Source organism: Halichoeres trimaculatus, unplaced genomic scaffold (assembly GCF_033239565.1).
Source record: "Halichoeres trimaculatus isolate MK-OKI-2021-1 unplaced genomic scaffold, fHalTri1.1 fHalTri1_scaffold_8, whole genome shotgun sequence".
Classification (NCBI taxonomy): Eukaryota; Metazoa; Chordata; class Actinopteri; order Labriformes; family Labridae; genus Halichoeres; species Halichoeres trimaculatus.
In genome coordinates, this window is record NW_027437186.1 from 3,454,757 (window position 1) to 3,473,919 (window position 19,163).

The following is a 19,163-nucleotide window of genomic DNA, read 5'->3' on the forward strand; positions in this document are numbered from 1 at the left end:
AAAACTAGGAGAGAAGAGAGCTGGTGGAAGACAGCGGGAGTTTTGACACTTGAGACCTGCTGGCTAAAGTTCATCCTGTCAAAACAAATCCTGCAGCCAAAAAACAAACAGCTGAAAAACTGCTTTGTGATAATGTCAGAGCTTAGTTTTAAAGTGATACTCCGGGATGGAACAAGTTGGGTCCTATCACAAGGTTTATGGCAGAAATTACCCCTACAGCAGTGTTTTTGTGCAGCAGAAGCCCAGGGCGCACGCACCAAACACCCTCTCCCTGCTCCTCTGCCGGTTTCCTCTGCACTCAGACGGGGCCAATTTTTATTTGACCAAAAACACAAATAAACAGACTCCCACCAAAAAAATCTGATACGGGTCTGCATTCACGCTTTATTTTGAGAATTTTCAGCGTGTTGCTTTCACACAAAAACACCGCTAAATAAGGCTGTAGTTCTCATCGTGTCGTAAAACGGTGCTACCTCCGCTACAGAGCCACAGCTGGCTCGAGGCGCTCGCCGCTTAGTGTATCAGTCTGCGCGCGGTGTGCCAGATATAAACAAACGCAGGTAGTCTGCCAGGACGAAGAGACATGAACTCTTCTATCTATCGCTAGTACCTATTACGGCGGGTGATTGGCAATTGACAATAAAGCGGGGTAACTGCATCAGGTCTGTCCACAGATGCTTAAGTGAGTTTTGAATCAGGATAAATGTTTGTTTGATTCTAACTGTGTAAATTAATCCAGAAGCTCAGAGACTTTTGAATTTCAGGTGCTTCAAAATGACAACATGCAGATCTTTCTTCTGCAGGAGGTGTGCTCTGTTGGTTGAAGAACAGACGGCTTTATGCTCAGAAGAATGATTTATCTGGTTTTTCAGAGTTTTTTGTTTTGTACAAGGTTTTTTTTTTCTGTAAAATAATGAAAAGGTGTGTTCTCTCTGTCTCTCCCTTTCCCATTCTTGATTATTTTAAAATTGACTTTCATCTCATGGATATTGCTGACAGGGACATTTTCTGCCCCTCTTTTACTCATCGATCGTCTTGATAGAAACACTACCATGGGGATTAGGCAGTCTGAGCCATGCTAACTCACAATATCGAACAGGAGGAGAGTGGAGTTGGCCTGCGTGGAGCTCATAGAGGTTATCTGTGGCTGGGGCCGCACTCTAACCAAACATCAAAGCTCTTAATTAATGGGGGATGAATACACGATGCAGGTTATGACTTCAGCTAATTAGGGAATTGTTAAACAGAGACGGTACCGGAGAATTCAGCAGGGGCTGCGGATAGAGAATCGATGGTCAATGAAGAGAGGGAGCATGTAGGCAATTTGCCAGTTAATGTGTTCCCAATATCAGCCGAGGGAGGCCGAGGGTGGCGGGGCAGAGAGACTACTTTACATGTATTGACTAAACAAGACTGCAAACTAAAAGCACACAGCTTTCTGCATGGTAGAAAAATGTACCGTAAAGATGCACTCATTTGAATACCTGTCATCTTTCCAATTTATCAAGAAGGAAAATCAGAGAGAGTAGAAAAGTGTCGTCTGAGGGAAACCAGGAGGCAGCTGGGTTTATGAAGCTAAAATACTTCATCTATTTAAGTGAATTTTAATCAACCAGTGATGAAGAGCTGAAGGGCTTACCCAGGCCTTTGTGGGCGTCCAGGCTGGTGTATTCGATGGTTCCGTTGTGGCCCTTCTTGGGGTTTTCCTTGTATTCTTTGTGGTCTCCATCAGGACAGTATCTATAGGACAGCCCGTAGTCTGCTAGGTAAACCTAAAGCGCACAACAAGAAACACCCAAGTCAGAACAATTCTTCAGAAAGGCTGAATTTATCCCATCATCTTTGCAACATTATCCTGATAGTTGAAGTTTGTTGGCTGCAGAATAGAGCACACCTCACCTGTTCAGGGTCCCTGTAACCAAGCATGAGGTTGGCAGCTTTAATGTCTGCATGGACGTACTCGTGTTCATGAATGTACTCCAGAACAGACACCTGGTGCAACCAAAAACAGAGCGCATACAAGTGGAGTGTGAAAGCAGCAGTGATAACACACCGCCAGAAGTGTGTATTCAAAGAGGTTAGTATCTGTTAGAGCGATCTCTGAAAGGGCTGCTTTGAAAAACAACCATGAGCACAAAAACCAGTGTGGCCTTTAGATTCTGTGAGGGTGATCTCACCAGTCCTTGGCCCAGCTGCAGCACAGTGGCCTTCTTCAGCCGGCCGCCGTTCTTCTCACACATTTTCTGGAGGTCGCTGCCCAGCCTGTCCATGACCATAAAGCGATACCTGTGTGGGGGAAAAGCACTTCTAAATCACATCCTGTTTCCCAACTTTGAATATGTATTTTGTGCTGGAAAAAAATCCGTGAACTGGTCCTTCAGTTTAAAGAATTCCAGCTTTTCTGGATAACTTGCAACAAATAAAGACTTTTTGTAACTAAAAGTCAACGATTTAACACTGCAATGACTTGTGTTTAATTTGATGTTGAAAACGTTTTTTTGTTGGAAACTGACAGTAGCAGAAAGCATATCCTGCAGGCTTTAAAAGAACACTTACATCTGTAGGCTGATCCACACTGTGTCCCCATGACAGTGATGCATATTGAGTTTCATTTGGAAGATTAATTTAAATAAAAAACACATCAGATTTGAAAAAATCATTCCAACTAGATCTGAGCATCATTACCTGAGGGTATCATTTTCTGCAAGGCCTGATCCCCAGTACGTCGGAATCCCTAAGAAGTCCAGTCTCCTGCTTTTCTTCCACTCTTCCACTGATACAAAGAAATAAATAATGAGTGCGCACATCTTCATTTTGGAACTCTTAAACTGAGTGTCTGAATAGTCAGAGGGTAAAAGTCAAACCGCCAACTACGTGAAAACTTTAAGGCGCTGTGACTATCTGTTCTGGAATAATTGCAGTGACACCTGCAGCTAGAATCTGTAGTTCTTTTGGGATGAAGACTCCGTTTCCCATGAGCACCATCACTCTCTATCATAAAGAGGTGACTTTAATCAAGGAGTGTATTTGTTTTGGAGAGAAGATCTTTTTAACTCTACTTTTCTTTGTTCAAGACAACTTTTCCCAGGATGCAAAGCAACAAGGTAATGTACTTATTTGTAGTGACGTGGAGCCATTGTTTGAAACATGTCAACAATCATACTTTGCAAACTCAGTTTGTAGTTTTGTGTCTAGAGCATAGACTGTATAAAACATGGATGTAGTCTCGCCGACGCCACCCGTCTGTTTCTGAAACGTAAAATGAAGCACATTGGCTATAGCAGCCATATTGGTAGTGGCAAGGGCTTCGCCTACAGCCACAGGGCGCCAGCCGTCTCATGACCCTCAGCTGTGCCTCTTATTGGGGGAGCTCGCAATCTTAATATCCTCTGAACGGCCCCGTTAGAAAAAAAATTCACCCCCCGTACAGTGGGTGCCGGTAGTAAAATTTGCGACACAGACAGGAGACGTCAAATAGGTTAATTTCTGCTTTGAAAACAGCTTTTTTTGGCTTGTTGTGTATGTGACTTCCGCTACTTCCGGAGCCAGCCTCAAGGAAACACTCGAGAAACAGCAGATTTTAGCACTTCCGCATCGTCTCATATTCTGAGACCAGAGGTTGCCGCTTGTTCCAGAGCAGTCTATCTGTTTAATGTTCCACACAGCCCGGTGCTCTGAGATGTGACCCTGTTTTAGCCCGTGCTCTATCACTCTTAGCTTTCTAACTCGACTTTCTGTCACATAGTCCAGCTCCAGTGTTCACCATTACTACAAAAAACATCGCAGAAATCATTTTCAACAGAGAAAGGGACAGAACTAATTTCTAACTGCTAAGTGAGATGGTAGTGTAGTGTTGTCAAAGGGCCTTTAGGTCTTAGTGCCATAGATGGAGTCATGTCCTTTCAGGAAAATCTGACCTGACCCCAGGAATTACTGAGAAGCATTCAGAAATAACCACTTAGGCACTGATAATTTCATTTCAAATATAACAGTGAGACTATTTCAAGTTTACTTATGAAGTCATCTCAAGACCTCTAAGGCTCAAAGGCTCAAAGGTTAAACTGAAGTTTAATCTTGAAGTCAAGTGCAGATCTTTGTACTTATTTTGTTATTATGTAAATATGTAAACAGAAATATTTTTCTACTTTTCTATATTACTTCAAATTTCTAATTTCATATTCCTGTTATCACTTTTATTCTATTTTTGTTGTTATTGCATTTATTGGTCTTTTTCTGTGAGCTGCTGTGGCAAAAATTTTTCCCCCATGGGGATCAATAAAAGAATATTCTATTCTATTCTATTCTATTCTATTCTATTCTATTCTATTCTAAAACTTTTGATGAGTGATGGATCTGTAACCTTGAACTACCCCTGTGTGTAACTCCTTTTCAAAGACTTTTCAGAACAAAAGCCCCAAAACCAGAAAAAAAAAAGAGGCTAAATGTTGTTCCAGAACTTCAATCGTCCTTGTAAGTGTATTAAAGCATGTATGTAAATATCCATCTTACAGTGCTGAGGATGAAAACACAAAACACACACACAGACACAGACACACACACAGACTCCAGACAAAGCAGTAGGCCTGGCTCAGGGCTTTATGGCGGCTGGCCTGACTGGCGCTCAACCAGGCTGGCAGGTGGTCAGGGGCTCAGCGGAGGCCCGGCCATCATTACGTGTGAGTGGCTTCCTCTCCAAACGAAGGCGTTGGAGAGCTCAGACAAGCTCGGAGAGGGGGGCTAACTGCCACCGAGGTGCATGTTTGCTTTGGCTTATTATTAATTACAGTGCGGCAGGCGGCTAAGCCTCTGTGTCTGCGGCCACTTCATCAGTCAAACACACTCGTGCTCCAGCGAGCTGCCGTGGCGCTGGACGGGTGGTGCTACTCACTGCTCTCTGGTTTGGCTGCCCTCTGGTAGAACTTGAGCTCCGAGAACAGGGGGCCATTCTCCTGGTACTCCTGCACATACAAACATTCATTGTAAAAAAAAAAAAAACTTTATTATCCCGGGTTAAAGAGGCAGCTGACTCCACAGAAACCTGTCTGTTTAAATAATTAAGAAGCATCCTAAAAGTTAAACTCCTGCTATCTCTTTTTCAAAGCTTTACACCTTTTCCTCTCAACATGGTGAGATGGACCTGAAGTGCTGTCATGGCCATATCAGGAGGCAGGAGACTGTGCAAGAGCCAGAACATGGGCATGTGTTGACTGTACTATGAAGCGAAATAGGGAAAAACAAAACAAACCAGGACATTTGGACAGCAGCAGTCTCTCCACAGACAAACCCCACAATAAAACAATGAGTGTTCTTAAACAGTGCCTCCCATTGGGTGCTACAACATGCAGGACAAATAATTGAAACGTTTTCTTCCCACCCTGTTTCCCCAGCTATCCAGCTGACCCTCACAGAACAATGAGACAGATGTCTGTTTTCTCTGGGACTCTGTTACTCACCCTGAGAGTGGGGACACAGGTACAGGTCATGGTTTGGCATCTTCACAATCACAATTTTTACTGCGTTTGGTGTTTGCATTGTACATGCACAGTTACATACATTTAATAAGCCCAGGAATAGTTCCTCCAAGCTCTTAGAAAGAACGTCATAACTAGTATTTAGGGCGGGGCTAGTAACCAGTAAAACCATCCAGCTACCTGCAGGAAAGGTGTGCACTAGAGGCTGACATTTTTCGGGAATCCCACGATCTGCGGGCAGTCCCGTGGGATTCCCGTGGGATTCCTGTGGGATTCCCATGGGATTCCTGTGGAATGGAAGTCAACTTTACTATTCATCATGTGGTAGGGAAGGTACAGGATAAAAAGTTAACTGAAGCAGACAGGAGCGTGAGCCGATCAGGAAGATAAAATATTATTTGTGGCATGTGCTGCCATTTTGTAGTTTATTTCCAATAAGCCTTCACTGTAACGCACGTGAAAAGAACTACACTTCCCAGAAGCCAACTGTGTTCCCGGCTGCTGTCTTCCACTGAAATTCAAAAAAGAACAGCAATGGAGAGAGTAGATACTGCCGTAGATTCCAGCTCGCTAAAAACTGATTTGCAGCGCAACGTATGAGGTAAGGACCGATCTGTTAAGCTGACAGAAGTGGCAGGGAAGTCAGATATATTACTATTGTCAATGGATAATGGTTACAAATGCTCAATAAATAAGTCCAATGAAACTTCGTAATCTTTGGGTTTATTACACGAAGGTAGGCATTTTGTTTGGATTGAGGCAATAAATGGCTCGTAATTTTACCACAGATGAACTGGCAGTGGGATGGGACAGGAGTTAAAATCCACTCACGTGTCACTCTCTAATGTGCACAATTGTAACTCTGAGAACCTAAACGTCATTTCTAAACTCAACCATCTTTGATTCAACTTTGTGCCCATCATATTCAACTATTTCACTCTGAAAAACATGCAACTTTGCCTTTTCTTCGAAGACAAATCATAACAAGAAGCACTGCTTCCCAAAATCTGATCCTAAATAACTGGGATGAGTACGGAGAGGCTCTGTGTCAGATCCATAGCTCTGTGTCATGTATTGTAAGGTCTGAGGTTGTGAGGTTGTTGCTGCTCATTATCAACAGAGCTGCTGCTGCTCACTCATTTTGTCCCGTCTACTTCTAGCAATTTACATTTAGTCTTAATTCATCTACTGCTGAGTATGTGCTTCAGTTTTTGATAAAATTATACTATTAACACAAATGCAAAAGAAAAACAAATTCATTTTAAAAAATTTACACCTCTCAGCTGTAAAGAGAATACAATGTCTCCACATTCAAATATTACTTCTGTATCTTATGTGTTTTGATTTTGGAAAAAAAATGTTACTAAAAGGACATTCTGAAACAACACGTGGGAAAACTTAAAGAGAAGTATTATACTTTTTTAAAGTCTTTATCTCGTCCCTCTGGTGCCGCTGTAGTATCTTTACATGATTTACAGCACAAAAAATTCCTCTTTTTCTCTTCCTGGTGTTTAAAAAAAAAACATATTTCAGATTCTGTCTGAAACACTTGGTAGTAGCTGCTATCCCTTTAAAGTTCCTGGCTCCATAAACCCCCTTCCTTCTGATTGGCCTTCTGAAGGCGTGTTGTGTGTGAAACAAAGGAATCCACCCCACAGCGTCTCTGACTTACTGCAGCAGTAATGTACTCACCACTTTGATGACAAAGTCTGTGTCGGCTGCGACAGGTCTGCTCACGTCCTGGGAGGCTTTGAGACAATGAGAGACAGTTAGGACTGATGACACAAGTGCAGGCTACAGAGATATACAGCACCATGTTTCAACTGGGCCTGTTTGTGTTCACAGCTTTGAGCTTTTCAACAGAAAGACACTTCTGAAACTTCTTGTCTCATCCATTTCCTACTTGCTGTTTAAACCTTTGCTCAGCCAAACTTTGAGCTTTAATTATATTGAGGAGCTGAAAGAATAGCCAACAGAGAAAATGGCAACCCTTTGTGTTTACACATACCCCCTTTTCAACCAAGCTGGTGCTACTGTTAGTTCCAGGCCAGTGTCTGACTTGGCACTGTTTCTTTGTGTTTCCACAGACAAAGCTCTGGCTCCAGGTGCTCAAAACTAGTCCTTAGCAAGCACCAACTCTTTGCTGGGCGAAGCACGGACTATGTCAGAAACCAGGGGGGTGGGGCTACTGTGACCAACTATCAGCAGTGATAACAGTCATTATTAAAAAGAAAAGCTATGAAGAGAGTCTTCCGTTGTTTTGTTCCTCATTTACAACTTGAAATGGAGGCGATGCTTTACCTCTCTTATAGATCAGGTCTATACCTTGTTGTCTTATCTAACAGACTAAACAGCCTGATGTTACTTATCTTATTTACATTTCTGCCTCATGGTGTTGAGTTAACATTAATCACCTGCTCCCTGTACTGTGCACGGCTAAGTTCTGCTCTAATGCATTCACACACACACACACACACACACACACACACACACACACACACACACACACACACACACACACACACACACACACACACACACACACACATATACATATACATATACATACACATACACATAGTCAAGCACACTCGGTATAGCAGACAGTCAGGAAAAATAATTTCACAACCACCAAAGAAATGCAGATAATAAAAATTTCTTCCTTTCTTTAAGTGGTGGCCAACCTGCGGCCAGTGAGCCACATGTTGCTCTTTGCATTTCAAGGTGCAGCTCTTCTTTCCACTATATAGTTATGGGTGACAGTGTGCCGATCAATCTAAAATATTGATATACTGATGCCAAAGTTGGGATCAGTATTGATTAATACTTGAGTGATGAGATTGACACTTAAGTTTCAGTTTCTCTTCTCCACATGTGCTCCTCTCAATAGCTCATGTGCTCATATTTATCCATCTATCAATAGGTAGATAGATAGATAGATAGATAGATGGAACTTTGTCTCTTCTGCAGTAAAACAGACATTTGTCTACGACACAGCTCCAAATACAAATTTGAACACACTTATAAACACAATAAATCTCACTTTGAAAATTGGAAACGTTTTGATTTTCACGTTATGTCATTTCACATATGTGTGAGAGAAGGCGTGTTTGTATGACCACTTGTTTGATGTGGCTCTTTTTAGTACCACTGTGATTTTTGTGGCTCTTAGTCTCTGACTGGTTGGCCACCCATGCTTTAAGCATTCCCAGAGCCACCTCTTTGTTGCCACCCCTCGCCACAAGCATCCCAGGCCGACGCCCACTGGAACGGCTGCCTATGCAGTGACTTATCATGCTTGTTTCTCCTTTTCACGATGCCAGACTAGGATACCTGTAAAGCATTTCTGCCCTCACTACAAGTCATTTAGTTACTTCATTGCCCCACAATAGCGTTCTCAATATCCTCATTTTAGGCCATTCTGAAGATCTCGTTGAAACGCTCCGTTTGGAGAATGACCTCCAGTAACCTCGCAACGTCACAGCCCTTTGTGCTCTGACTGGTCAGTTCTATCAGAGGGGCGGAGGGGGTAGAGCCAGGGGGCGGTTTTTGCAGCATGGCAGTATTTACAAAATCACCATATTGGATGGGGCAGACCGAGCGAGTTTGCTGTTTGCCAAAACTTCACCGTAAGGCATTGATAGCACTAATAAAATGGCAGAGTGTAGGAAACGTCCTTTTGTATTGGACCCCGATTCAGACCTGGACGGTTCTGCAGCTCATGAGGAAGAAAATCCACCTCCACACAGATCATCTCAGGACGCTTCAGTGTGGTGAGTCAAACTGGTACTGTAACATGTATAGTTTATACGTTTATACTCGGCTCTTGGTGGGTGTATCCCTCGATGGCGGTTGTGTGACTAACTGACATCACAGAGGAGGAGCTGCTTTATCAGATTACTCCAATAAAAAGAAAGGATCCTTATGTCGTCACAACAGTCGAAATCTCGTGGCCAACTGGCAATGACCTATTTTCAGAGGCATCAAATCTCGTTCTAGGATATCAGGAAAAATACAATATCTCATTTTTTGAAAATTCAAGGGGTGTAAGGTCTTGTTTTCAAATTTATTATATTATATGTAAGTATTAAATCAGGGATCAGCATGATATGTCCCCTTTAATGAGGTTTTACGGTTATGGTTTTTTATGGTTAAGGACATGTCTCCAACTTGGCTCTTTGCCAATGAAAAACCAAACTGGTTCTTAGGAAGAACGTGATTAGAACCAACTAAGCACTAGAACTAGCACCAAATGGGCACTGGTAGAAAAGGGGTAACACAGCTTACCAGAAAAGTTTTTGTATGTTTAAAGAGCTTTGTGCTGTAGTAATACAAATATAGTACAGGTTTTTGGGAGTTTGAGTTAAAATGTTGATAATGTTAACTTTTAACAGGCATGTAACACAGCTTACATTTTTAGCGCGCCCGTGTGTGTGTGTGTGTGTGTGTGTGTGTGTGTGTGTGTGTGTGTGTGTGTGTGTGTGTGTGTGTGTATCCTTATTACAAAGTGTTTTATTACCAAGGTAGATCAGCCCAAAGCCACCTTGACCAAGGATTTTCCCAAGCCTCCATTTCTTCTTCTCTGAGTCGGTCAGTATGAAGCCCTCAGGGAGTGGTTTAGGTAAGGCGGTCTTTCTTGGAGCCATGGAACTGTTAAAGTTTAATAAAAAAAAAACAGGACTAAGAAAAAACGAATAACAGTTTAGCAAACTGAAAATACCCTGGTTGGTTTAACTGGTTCAACAGACGGCTCAGCTCTGAATCAACGCATTTCCAGTTCACCATTGTTCAAGTCAGAGAGCACCATTAAACCAGCCAACACCTAACAGGTAGAGACAGAGTTACACTTCCTCCATCAGGCTGTGAAAGAGGAATATTTCCCCCACATCACACACATACCCTCTCTGGGAGAACACAAGGAACAAAGAAAACAGACTTACACACAAACCAAACACATGTACTCACACACACGACTTGATGTTCTTGACACAAGCACTGAGAAATACAGACACAACACCAACATTGACACACAAATGCATGCTGCAAAAAATATATAAAACAAAATAAAAAATAATAATAATAATGAAGTGAGGTAGAATTTCACAAGACAGTTTATTATGCCCCATCTGTTATATCAGAAAGTGAAAAACTAACACAGACTCATCATGAGTTGACAAAATGTTTCACTTTTCCTTTCAATTTGATACCTATGGCCTGAGGGATGTTGCATCTGCTAAAGCGCCAGAACTATTACTAAATGCTTTGCTGACCATGAAATCATTCTGCTGTATTGGCCCAAGTGTTTTAAGTCTCAATATCAAAACCAATACCTTGGCTTAGGAACTGGCAAATAACAATACAGATCTAATTCAAGATCATTCTTACTGTCCAACTCTCTCTTCAGAATTCCTTCATATTGTAGCATGGGCCCACCCGTGCTGCACAAGCTGATATGATGTTAAACCTGAAGTACACAAGTGCAATTATTGAGGGCTGTGCAACAGTTTGAATACTCTTCTTGTACTGCCAAGTTTAGCATTTTAGTCTTGTCACACAACTTCAGACTTTTTCAGTAAACACTTCATCTTCTATTCTTCTACCTATTAGGGGAGAGTGGGGTAAACTGAGCCACTTTTTACATTGTTGGACCTGTAGGCAAGTGGGAATGAAATTAAAGTAAAATCAACACATGTACATTAATTTCATGATGTCCCACATCAATGGAAATAATTAGAACACATCCACAATGATTGGTCATGGAAATATAACCTGTCAAAAAAATGGTCTTTGTGGCTCAACTTGCCCCAGCTAAGGGGTAAATTGCTCCACCTCAAAGGGTAAATTGAACCAAATGGGGGTAAGTTGACCTTTTGACTTTTTTGGTAGCGTTCCTTGAAGTTGATGAACCAATCTCGACCTAAAAGAATAGGGACATTATTAAGAATCTGTTTAGCTACAAAAACAACTGTTTACCTGAGTTAAATTGTGATCTTTTCGACACTACCTACTGACAGTTAGCTTTCCAGCTCTCGGGGACAGGGATATTGTTTTTCTCTGCCATTTTGTAGGCTAGATCACGGGATTTCTTTGCCGTGAGGCCATGGAGCTGGTCAGCCAGTTTTTCCACATGGTTTTCCAGGTCTTCCTCCATCTCCTCTGTGAAGACCCTCTTTGCGTTCGCTGTCCCTGTGTAGCTTGCCACTGTCACTTCCCCTCCCTCTTTCTTTTTTAGGAATCTGCGTAAGGTTGACCTGTCAATATTTCTCTCAGTGGCCACTTTTCTTGTGGATTTTTCACCCTGGACTTTGGTTGCTGCTCTCTGCATCTCCTCAAGGGGTGTTGAGCCCCAGTTTCTCTTCCTGCTGTATTTCCTCGGCATTCTAGCTTGTCTACAATGTTACACATATTTAAAAAAACAAACAAATCATTATGTATTACTACACTTAAACATTATTTACCTCGGACACTTTAGTGCCTCATTGTGGGGTAAGTTAAATCACTGGGTTGATTTACCCCACTTTACCCCACAGCCACCATTTTGTTAAAAACAACCTAGCCTAGCAATTCAGGCTAATACCTAGCTACACGATTCACATGGTTTTATACATTTATAGTTCAGCAACACATTTGATGTATGTTTTTAAATATAGCTAAAATTATTCTGAGTTTATAGTCATTATTTGTGATATGTTGAAAATTTACTTTGACATGCAAAAAATGATTTTTGGAGTTACTTAACACTTGAACTTGTGTTTCTGTTTACCACAGAGAGCTTGAAATGAGGCAGGCTAACTAAATCCAGAGTCATGTGACCACTGATGCGTACCATTTCCCAGAGACAGGGGGTGGGTCAATTTACCCACAGGCTCAACTTACCCCGTTCTCCCCTACTATAAACCACTATTTGAATATCTGAAAATCACACATTCACATTCCTACGTTTTGCTTCTTTGTTTGCCACTTGTCAAATTAAGCACACTAATTAAGGTTTCAAAACAAAAGAAATGGTACACCACAATGAACAAAATAAAAGAATAAAACACGTCAGAGTCTGAAAAGCTTTAGGTTTGTTTGTATGTGGCCACATACAAACTACTACCACCCTCAAACACACAAAAGGAAGGGAGTATCTGTACTGCTACTTCCTTTGACAGATCGTTAAATACTCCACTGTATTTTAACATAGCATAAAATTAGCTCAATGAGTTACAATTGTATAGCAACTTCGGGTTTGGGAAGATTTTACTACAGAACTTTCCATAAATGTTGAGTCTGCTCTACGTAAAACTCCTGAAAGTTGTCATATGAGGGATATTTAACAAAAACTGTGGTTAAAGCCTCATAATAACGACAAAATGTTACAAAATCTGGTTTGTTTTGACTTCAAAGAGGCTTAAATATGGACTGAATGACTCTCTGGTGTCAGTTTAAGTGAGTTTAGTTAAAGTCTGTGAACTTGGGTTAACTGTGAACAATGGGCAGTTAAATGTACAATAACGTTACAGTTAAGTCGCTTAATTACCCCTAGTGATTGGCAACAATCGTTTTTATAAGAGAACCAATTCATCATCAACAACAACAACAACAGAAAGCTGGGGGGTATTGCACAAAACCAGGATAAGGGATTAAGCTGGCAAACATTGGTTATCCTGGATGAAGTTAGCCCCAAGTCGGTTGAACAAAAGCTGGCCAAATTTATCCTGGACTAGTTACCATGGCGATTTATTCTCTGCAGCTAGCCTGCTCCAGACCAGGCTAACTACCAGGATAAGATTAATCCTGCGCTGGCTCTGCTCTCTGTAATGTAAGAAATGAACGTGGTTTACAGCATTTCCATGCTTTTTCTACACATTACATCATTTAATCATCCTGCATCCAAATCTTACTACTGTAGTCATTGCATTTGCTGGTTGACTTTAGTATTGTTTATTTGCACAGATTGTATGAAGACAAAAATAACTTTTAACACAGACTGTTGAGAATCCTTTCTTTATTAATACAAGCCCTACAATAAAAGGTTTAAAATTATTTTAAGGAAAATGGAAAAAAACAGGCCTCACTGAAATCAGTACTAAACCAAACTAATGAAAAAAACAAAAAAACAACCCTAAACCTACAGAATAAGAAAAAGGGTAAACAAAGGAAAAATGAATATATCACACCACCGAAATGGACTACAATATAACAGACAGCATATAACTTTGTCTTTACTGTCTCCTTAAAATAGGAAAATCGTCCTGTTTTAAGACTCCCCCTTTAGGAGTGAAAGGGTCCCACATCATTCTGACTCCACTTTTTAACGTAAACAATCTTTCTATTCATTCATTCTGTCTCATTGTCAGCCCTGCTGTTATATTGCAATACTAATAAAGACAGCTTGTCAAATTGCTGTCAGAGGTTTAATTAACATGTATATCAGTATCTGTCACAGCCCCCCCTGGATCCCCTCCATCACTGGCCTCCCTTTATTTAAGTCGAGTGCCAGCTCCTCTGCTGGGGTCAGGTCCTGGCTTGGTGGACCACCCCCTGTGCTGGTTTGATGTGTCTTTTTTTTCATGGCAAAAATTGTACAGAAATTCATTCTCAGCAGACAACAAATGTATCACTTCATTTGATAATTGTTCTTAGGGCTACGCATAAGTAACTTACCAGACTGCAGAATATTTTTATGTTTGTTTTTCACCTGCTGCCAGGTTCTTTTCTGGCCAGACAGGTTTGTTCTTCATGACAGATGAGGGATGAAACAGAACACAACATAAGAACAATTGATTTAATAGATAACACGGGCACAGAGTTTAAATTTTCTTTGAACTTAATTATACTTCAAATAACCTGAGTAACATACACTTCTATGGGCCACATTAAAGAAAAACACAAGTATTGATTAGCGGACTTGAAAAGTCATCGATGACTGTGCAGATGCGGAGCTGATCAGCTCCACACCCTTAAACTGTAATTGTGACAGTGTGTGGAGTACAGTTTCTTAATTGTACATGTTTGCGCTACTTACGTATTAAGCCGGTCAGTTATTAACTGCCAGGCTTTTTTTTTTTTAACCACACTCGTGTTGCGTTTCTTGTGGATTATATGTTTTACTTCTTTATTTAGGTGAAGAAGCATTGCCTTTTCATCCTGCTTGAAGAAAGATGCATGTCCTTGTTCCATTTTCAATCTGTGATTCTGTGATCGATCTCGTGGTCTTCTTAAGAAGGCTGTGAACGCGCACTTATCCAAATGATCCACACCTGGCTTGACTAAGCCACGTCTTTTCATCCTGGCTCGCCAATCGTGCAACCAGTTAATCCGAGAAAGCGCCGACTAGGCTTATTCAAGCCGCGCCTGCTCATTTATCCTGGATGTATTTATCCTACTTTCGTGCAATACCCCTCTGGAGATGAAGCTAATGTGACTTCTTAACTAACGACTTACCTTCTTATTTCTTTCCTAGCCTCCGGAGGGAATTAAAGCTGGTCGCTGTCAGTTGAGCAATTAGTGTGGAAACATTTCGAAGAGCTGACACTTTATAGAGAGTTACACCTCTATCAGTCTTTGGAGATGAAAGTCTGTGCCTGGATGGCCCGGTACAGACGAAAACAAAACCACAACACTTCCTGAAACTTCTCCCGCCCATCCAGCAGCTTAGCCAATGGCGTGCAAGGAGGAGTTCTTACCACAGGGCCGTAGCCAATCGAAAAGCGGAGGAGGCGGGAATTTCCTGTATCATCAATCCCCGCAGTTGTAACATGCCTGGGGCATTTAATAGCAACTGAATGAGCTGTTTGAATCAAACTTTCGATTCATGTCAGTTTTTGACTTGACATTAACACCTTCACTTTCATTTCTGTTTGTTTAGTAATAAAAAAAACGCAGGATAAATTAAACTTAAATATCATTCTACTCTTTTGATCGAACATGTTCAGCTTGTGTTGAATGTTGTAGATTTTCAAGTTCGGTTTCCCTACTTTTTTATTGATGTAGTAATATACCTTTTTTTTAAATTATTATTTAAAAAAAACAATACATGTTCCAATCATGAATCCATCAAGCAATCACAGGACAGCAAAGAGAACCTGAATGTAAACTATGGTGTTTTTCATGAGATAATAAAAATCATCAACCGTGATGAAATTACAGTTGTGTTATTTTATTCTTTTTTGCAAGCTTTCCCAATTTGAATACAAAAAACTACTTTTAGACATTTGTAAACACGTTTGATGTGTAAAGTGACTGCATGAACATAAAGAGAATCACAAAGATTAAATCAGTGCAATTGGGTTTTGAAGAGCCGTTACATCATAAAAACATTTTATTTCTGCTTGAAATAATGGAATCAGAACATGCCTTAGGGTGCATGAAGTTACAAAAAAAAAAAAAAAAAAAGACTCAATTTATGTTATTGTTGTAGTCCAGATGTTAAAGATGCAGTGTGTAGAAGTTGGCAGCATTTGGCCAAACAGAAACATTGGAAATGGGATAAATGTTAACATATGTATGTAAAGTATCCCAAAATAAGTGTACATAATTCCCCCCAAAAAACATTTATTTTATCATTTTATTTATTTATTTATTTATTTTTTATTTTTTATTTTTTTTTGAGTTGGGAAAAAAAAATTACATTCCTACAGCTCCTGTTCACAGAGGCAGACATAACAAACGTCCTCGTTTGTCAAGGCAGGTTTTGAGGAACAGAAAGAGCGAAATGTGGTCTTCATTATGAACCTGGTTGCTGGTTCTGAAATCTACCTGGAAGTCAGACAGAGAAGAAAAGAGGATGATTTTAGAGTAGAAGAAGAAAACAGCAGTTGTTATTGCAGTTGAAGAAGAAGAGAGAGGGGGGGGGGGGGGGGGGGGGGGTTGTTTGTTTTGTTTTTTGCTTTGCACAAGAGTTGGTAATGCGAGTAATTTCTGGTGGAGAATGACAAAGATGCCTCACATGAGTGTAAATCCATCACATTTTGGTCCATAAAGATCAGGAAGAAATGAAGAGAAACTGGGACAGACAACGACTAAAAGGTGAGTAAACATGGGTGCAGAGTTTCAGAGCTGGGAGTCATCAATGAAAAAACTGGGTCTGAAGGACGACTCTGAAGTTGGCTGTTTTCTGCTCCACAGGTAAAGGTGCAGTGTACCATTGAAGAATGTTTACGTGGAAACATTTACTGGTTGTAAACGTCATTGTTTATTGTTTATGGTACAGTCTAACAAACATCAGTGTTTCTCTGTCTGAGAGTTTTCTTTTCTCTCTGACAGTCAGAGGTGGATTGGTGCTTCATTGTTGAAGGCTAGCTCTGTCAAACAGAACATGAGCTATCAGAGGGTGATGTGGCTTCATGGAGCTTTCTGCCTGTTGTTTCTCCAGCTGTGAGACATGTCCCTTAGCATCAACGCCCATCAACATGATGATCAGAATAAATGAGGCCATCTTCAGGATCCCCTCTGATCTTCAAAGTCTTGAGTCTCTTAGTGAAGTGACTATTATTATTAACAAATGAGCTCATTCTAAAATGTGAGCTCTCCATGTCACTAAAATTCTAATTTCTACACTGCACCTTTCAGGCCTATTGTGGTTTTCATGTAATCTAAGGGCTGGATTGATGTAATGAAGCAGAACAGAAGTGGAAAATCTCACATCCTCAAACATTTTGCTGAATGACCAGATGTAGGATTTGTTTTTATATATTTGAGGTTATGAGTTCACTTCCTTGTTGGAAGTCATGAAACATGCAGGATTGTTTTAAAAGCTTAGCAACAGTAGCAGTCTGACAGGGATCTCAAAACTAACTGTCATTTATAATATTTATAGTTGCTCAGCATTTGAAGCAGGCTTTTTTTTTACCATTTATTTTTAAAATAAATGTTGCTTCTCAGATTCAAAATGAAACCAAAATACTGGTTTCTTTAACTTGCCTTGGCTTTAACGGCTAACAGGGGGGCTGACCATCACAAAGAAACAGGTGAAAAATAAAAGATAAAATGAACTCAAAGGAACAGATGTCATCTCATACCAATACTTTGGCTTCAGTTAAAAGTTCAATAAACTATTACATGACCTCAAATGTCCTCCTCCACAGACATGGAGATAGACGGGCGGTAGGAGCCAGCACATGCCCTTTGTCATCAAGTGGGTGCGTCCTTGAGGTAGACTCACACTACAGGTTGGCTTAGCTGTTAGCTCAAAATTCCCCATCCACCAATCCCACTGGCTGTCACCCCACATCAGGGCCATATGCAAAAAGGGAAACGAAAAGAGAAACTCAAAGAGAGTTGTTTAGAGTAAAAACGTCATTTAGAGGCCTGTGTTAGTCAAGAACTCACCCCAGCAGGGCCAGGATGTTGTCTGTATGATTGTAGTCTCTGTGATGTCACTAATTTGTTTCTGGTTTAGAATTTTGATGCCCATTGTCAGTGGCAGCTTAATGAAACCTAACTTTACAATCCACTGACTTCTTCACTCTGAATGTTTGTGTTCTCTGCATTGAACTCCCTGCAATCTGAATTCAAATTGCCAAACCTGTTAGCTTGTGCTAACATACCAAGTCAGGTCCCAACGTAATGCTACAGGTGGTTGCTTTAAAGGATAAGTTCGGTTTATACAGCTTTTACATTGTTTATAGAATGAAGTAGAACAAAATACTCACCCAGAAGGCTTTCCTGATCCAAGCAGTGCTTCGGGAGATATTTAGATCCAAAATCGTGCAGCAGACGTCCGTATAATGGGATCCATTGAAGCATAGACAGCGCCGCTCCTAAAGCTGCATCAATCGTCCAAAAACTCATGTTTTTCACCAATATTCCATCATGGTCCGCTCCGGGTTAGTCCCCTGCTGCAGTCTGTGCTACTCCAGACCAAGGTTATAATAGTTTTTGATTTGTCATTATAGTTTAGTTTTAGTTAGTTTTGACATTTTATTTTCCATTACAGTTTAGTTTTAATTAGTTTTAGAGCAGGTATTCTAGTTTTTATTTAGTTTTGTTTTTTGCAACAAGGCTTAGTTTTAATTTAGTTTTAATTTAGTTTTAGTTTAGTTTTTGTTTTTTCATACTTTATTAACCAGGTGCAGGATTCAAAAAGGTCAGAGTAAATATTTTGTAATACTGTTCATTTTCAAGTCCAACATAGTGCTCACTGCTCAGTCAATGCTGATACCGAAATGTTGGCTGTTGCCTTAAAATAATATAAACTTAGTATAAAAAATATACGCATAAATCAGATAAAATAATGTTGACATAAATTACATAAAAATAATATTAACATAAGTTATAAAAAAACAATATAATATGAGCTTCAATAAATAAAAACTTGGACTCTGTAACAATGAAACTACTACAGATGCTCTGATTCATTGCTCCACTATGTTTCATCGCAGCACAGCGCACAGCCAGTCAGTGCAGTAAACAAGCTCGTCCCTATATGTTGCTATGATGGTGCCGTACGGCACTGACAACTGCCTAAAACTGTCTAAAATTAGTCGGGATAATGTGTCGGAATGATTTAAATCCTAAAGACTGTTAATATTGTCAAAAACTATAACTAAGGGAATTTTGTCTATCATTTTAGTTAGTTTCAATTAGTTTTGTGAACACAAGATACAGTTTTAGTTTACTTATCGTTTTTGTTTTCTTTTCTAGTTTTTATTAGTTTGAGTTAACTGCAATGTATTTTAAATTTTAGTTTTAGTTTTTAGTTTCGTT

General features: G+C 40.3%; 1 protein-coding gene across 2 annotated transcripts in view; it reads right to left on the minus strand.

Annotated features, from left to right (window-relative positions):
- The window catches only part of vrk2 (VRK serine/threonine kinase 2), a 42,508-nt gene extending 27,416 nt beyond the window's left edge, over nt 1–15,092 (minus strand). For both annotated transcript variants that reach the window (XM_074676345.1, XM_074676344.1), the window contains exons 1-8: nt 14,901–15,092; nt 9,991–10,121; nt 7,164–7,219; nt 4,889–4,958; nt 2,686–2,773; nt 2,178–2,286; nt 1,900–1,992; nt 1,640–1,772 (exon numbers count right to left, since the gene is read on the minus strand). In XM_074676345.1, coding sequence (XP_074532446.1) covers nt 1,640–1,772; nt 1,900–1,992; nt 2,178–2,286; nt 2,686–2,773; nt 4,889–4,958; nt 7,164–7,219; nt 9,991–10,117 — 676 coding nt within the window. In that variant the 5' untranslated portion in view covers nt 10,118–10,121; nt 14,901–15,092. The remainder of the gene's footprint in view (nt 1–1,639; nt 1,773–1,899; nt 1,993–2,177; nt 2,287–2,685; nt 2,774–4,888; nt 4,959–7,163; nt 7,220–9,990; nt 10,122–14,900) is intronic.
- Between the last annotated feature and the right edge of the window lie 4,071 nt (nt 15,093–19,163).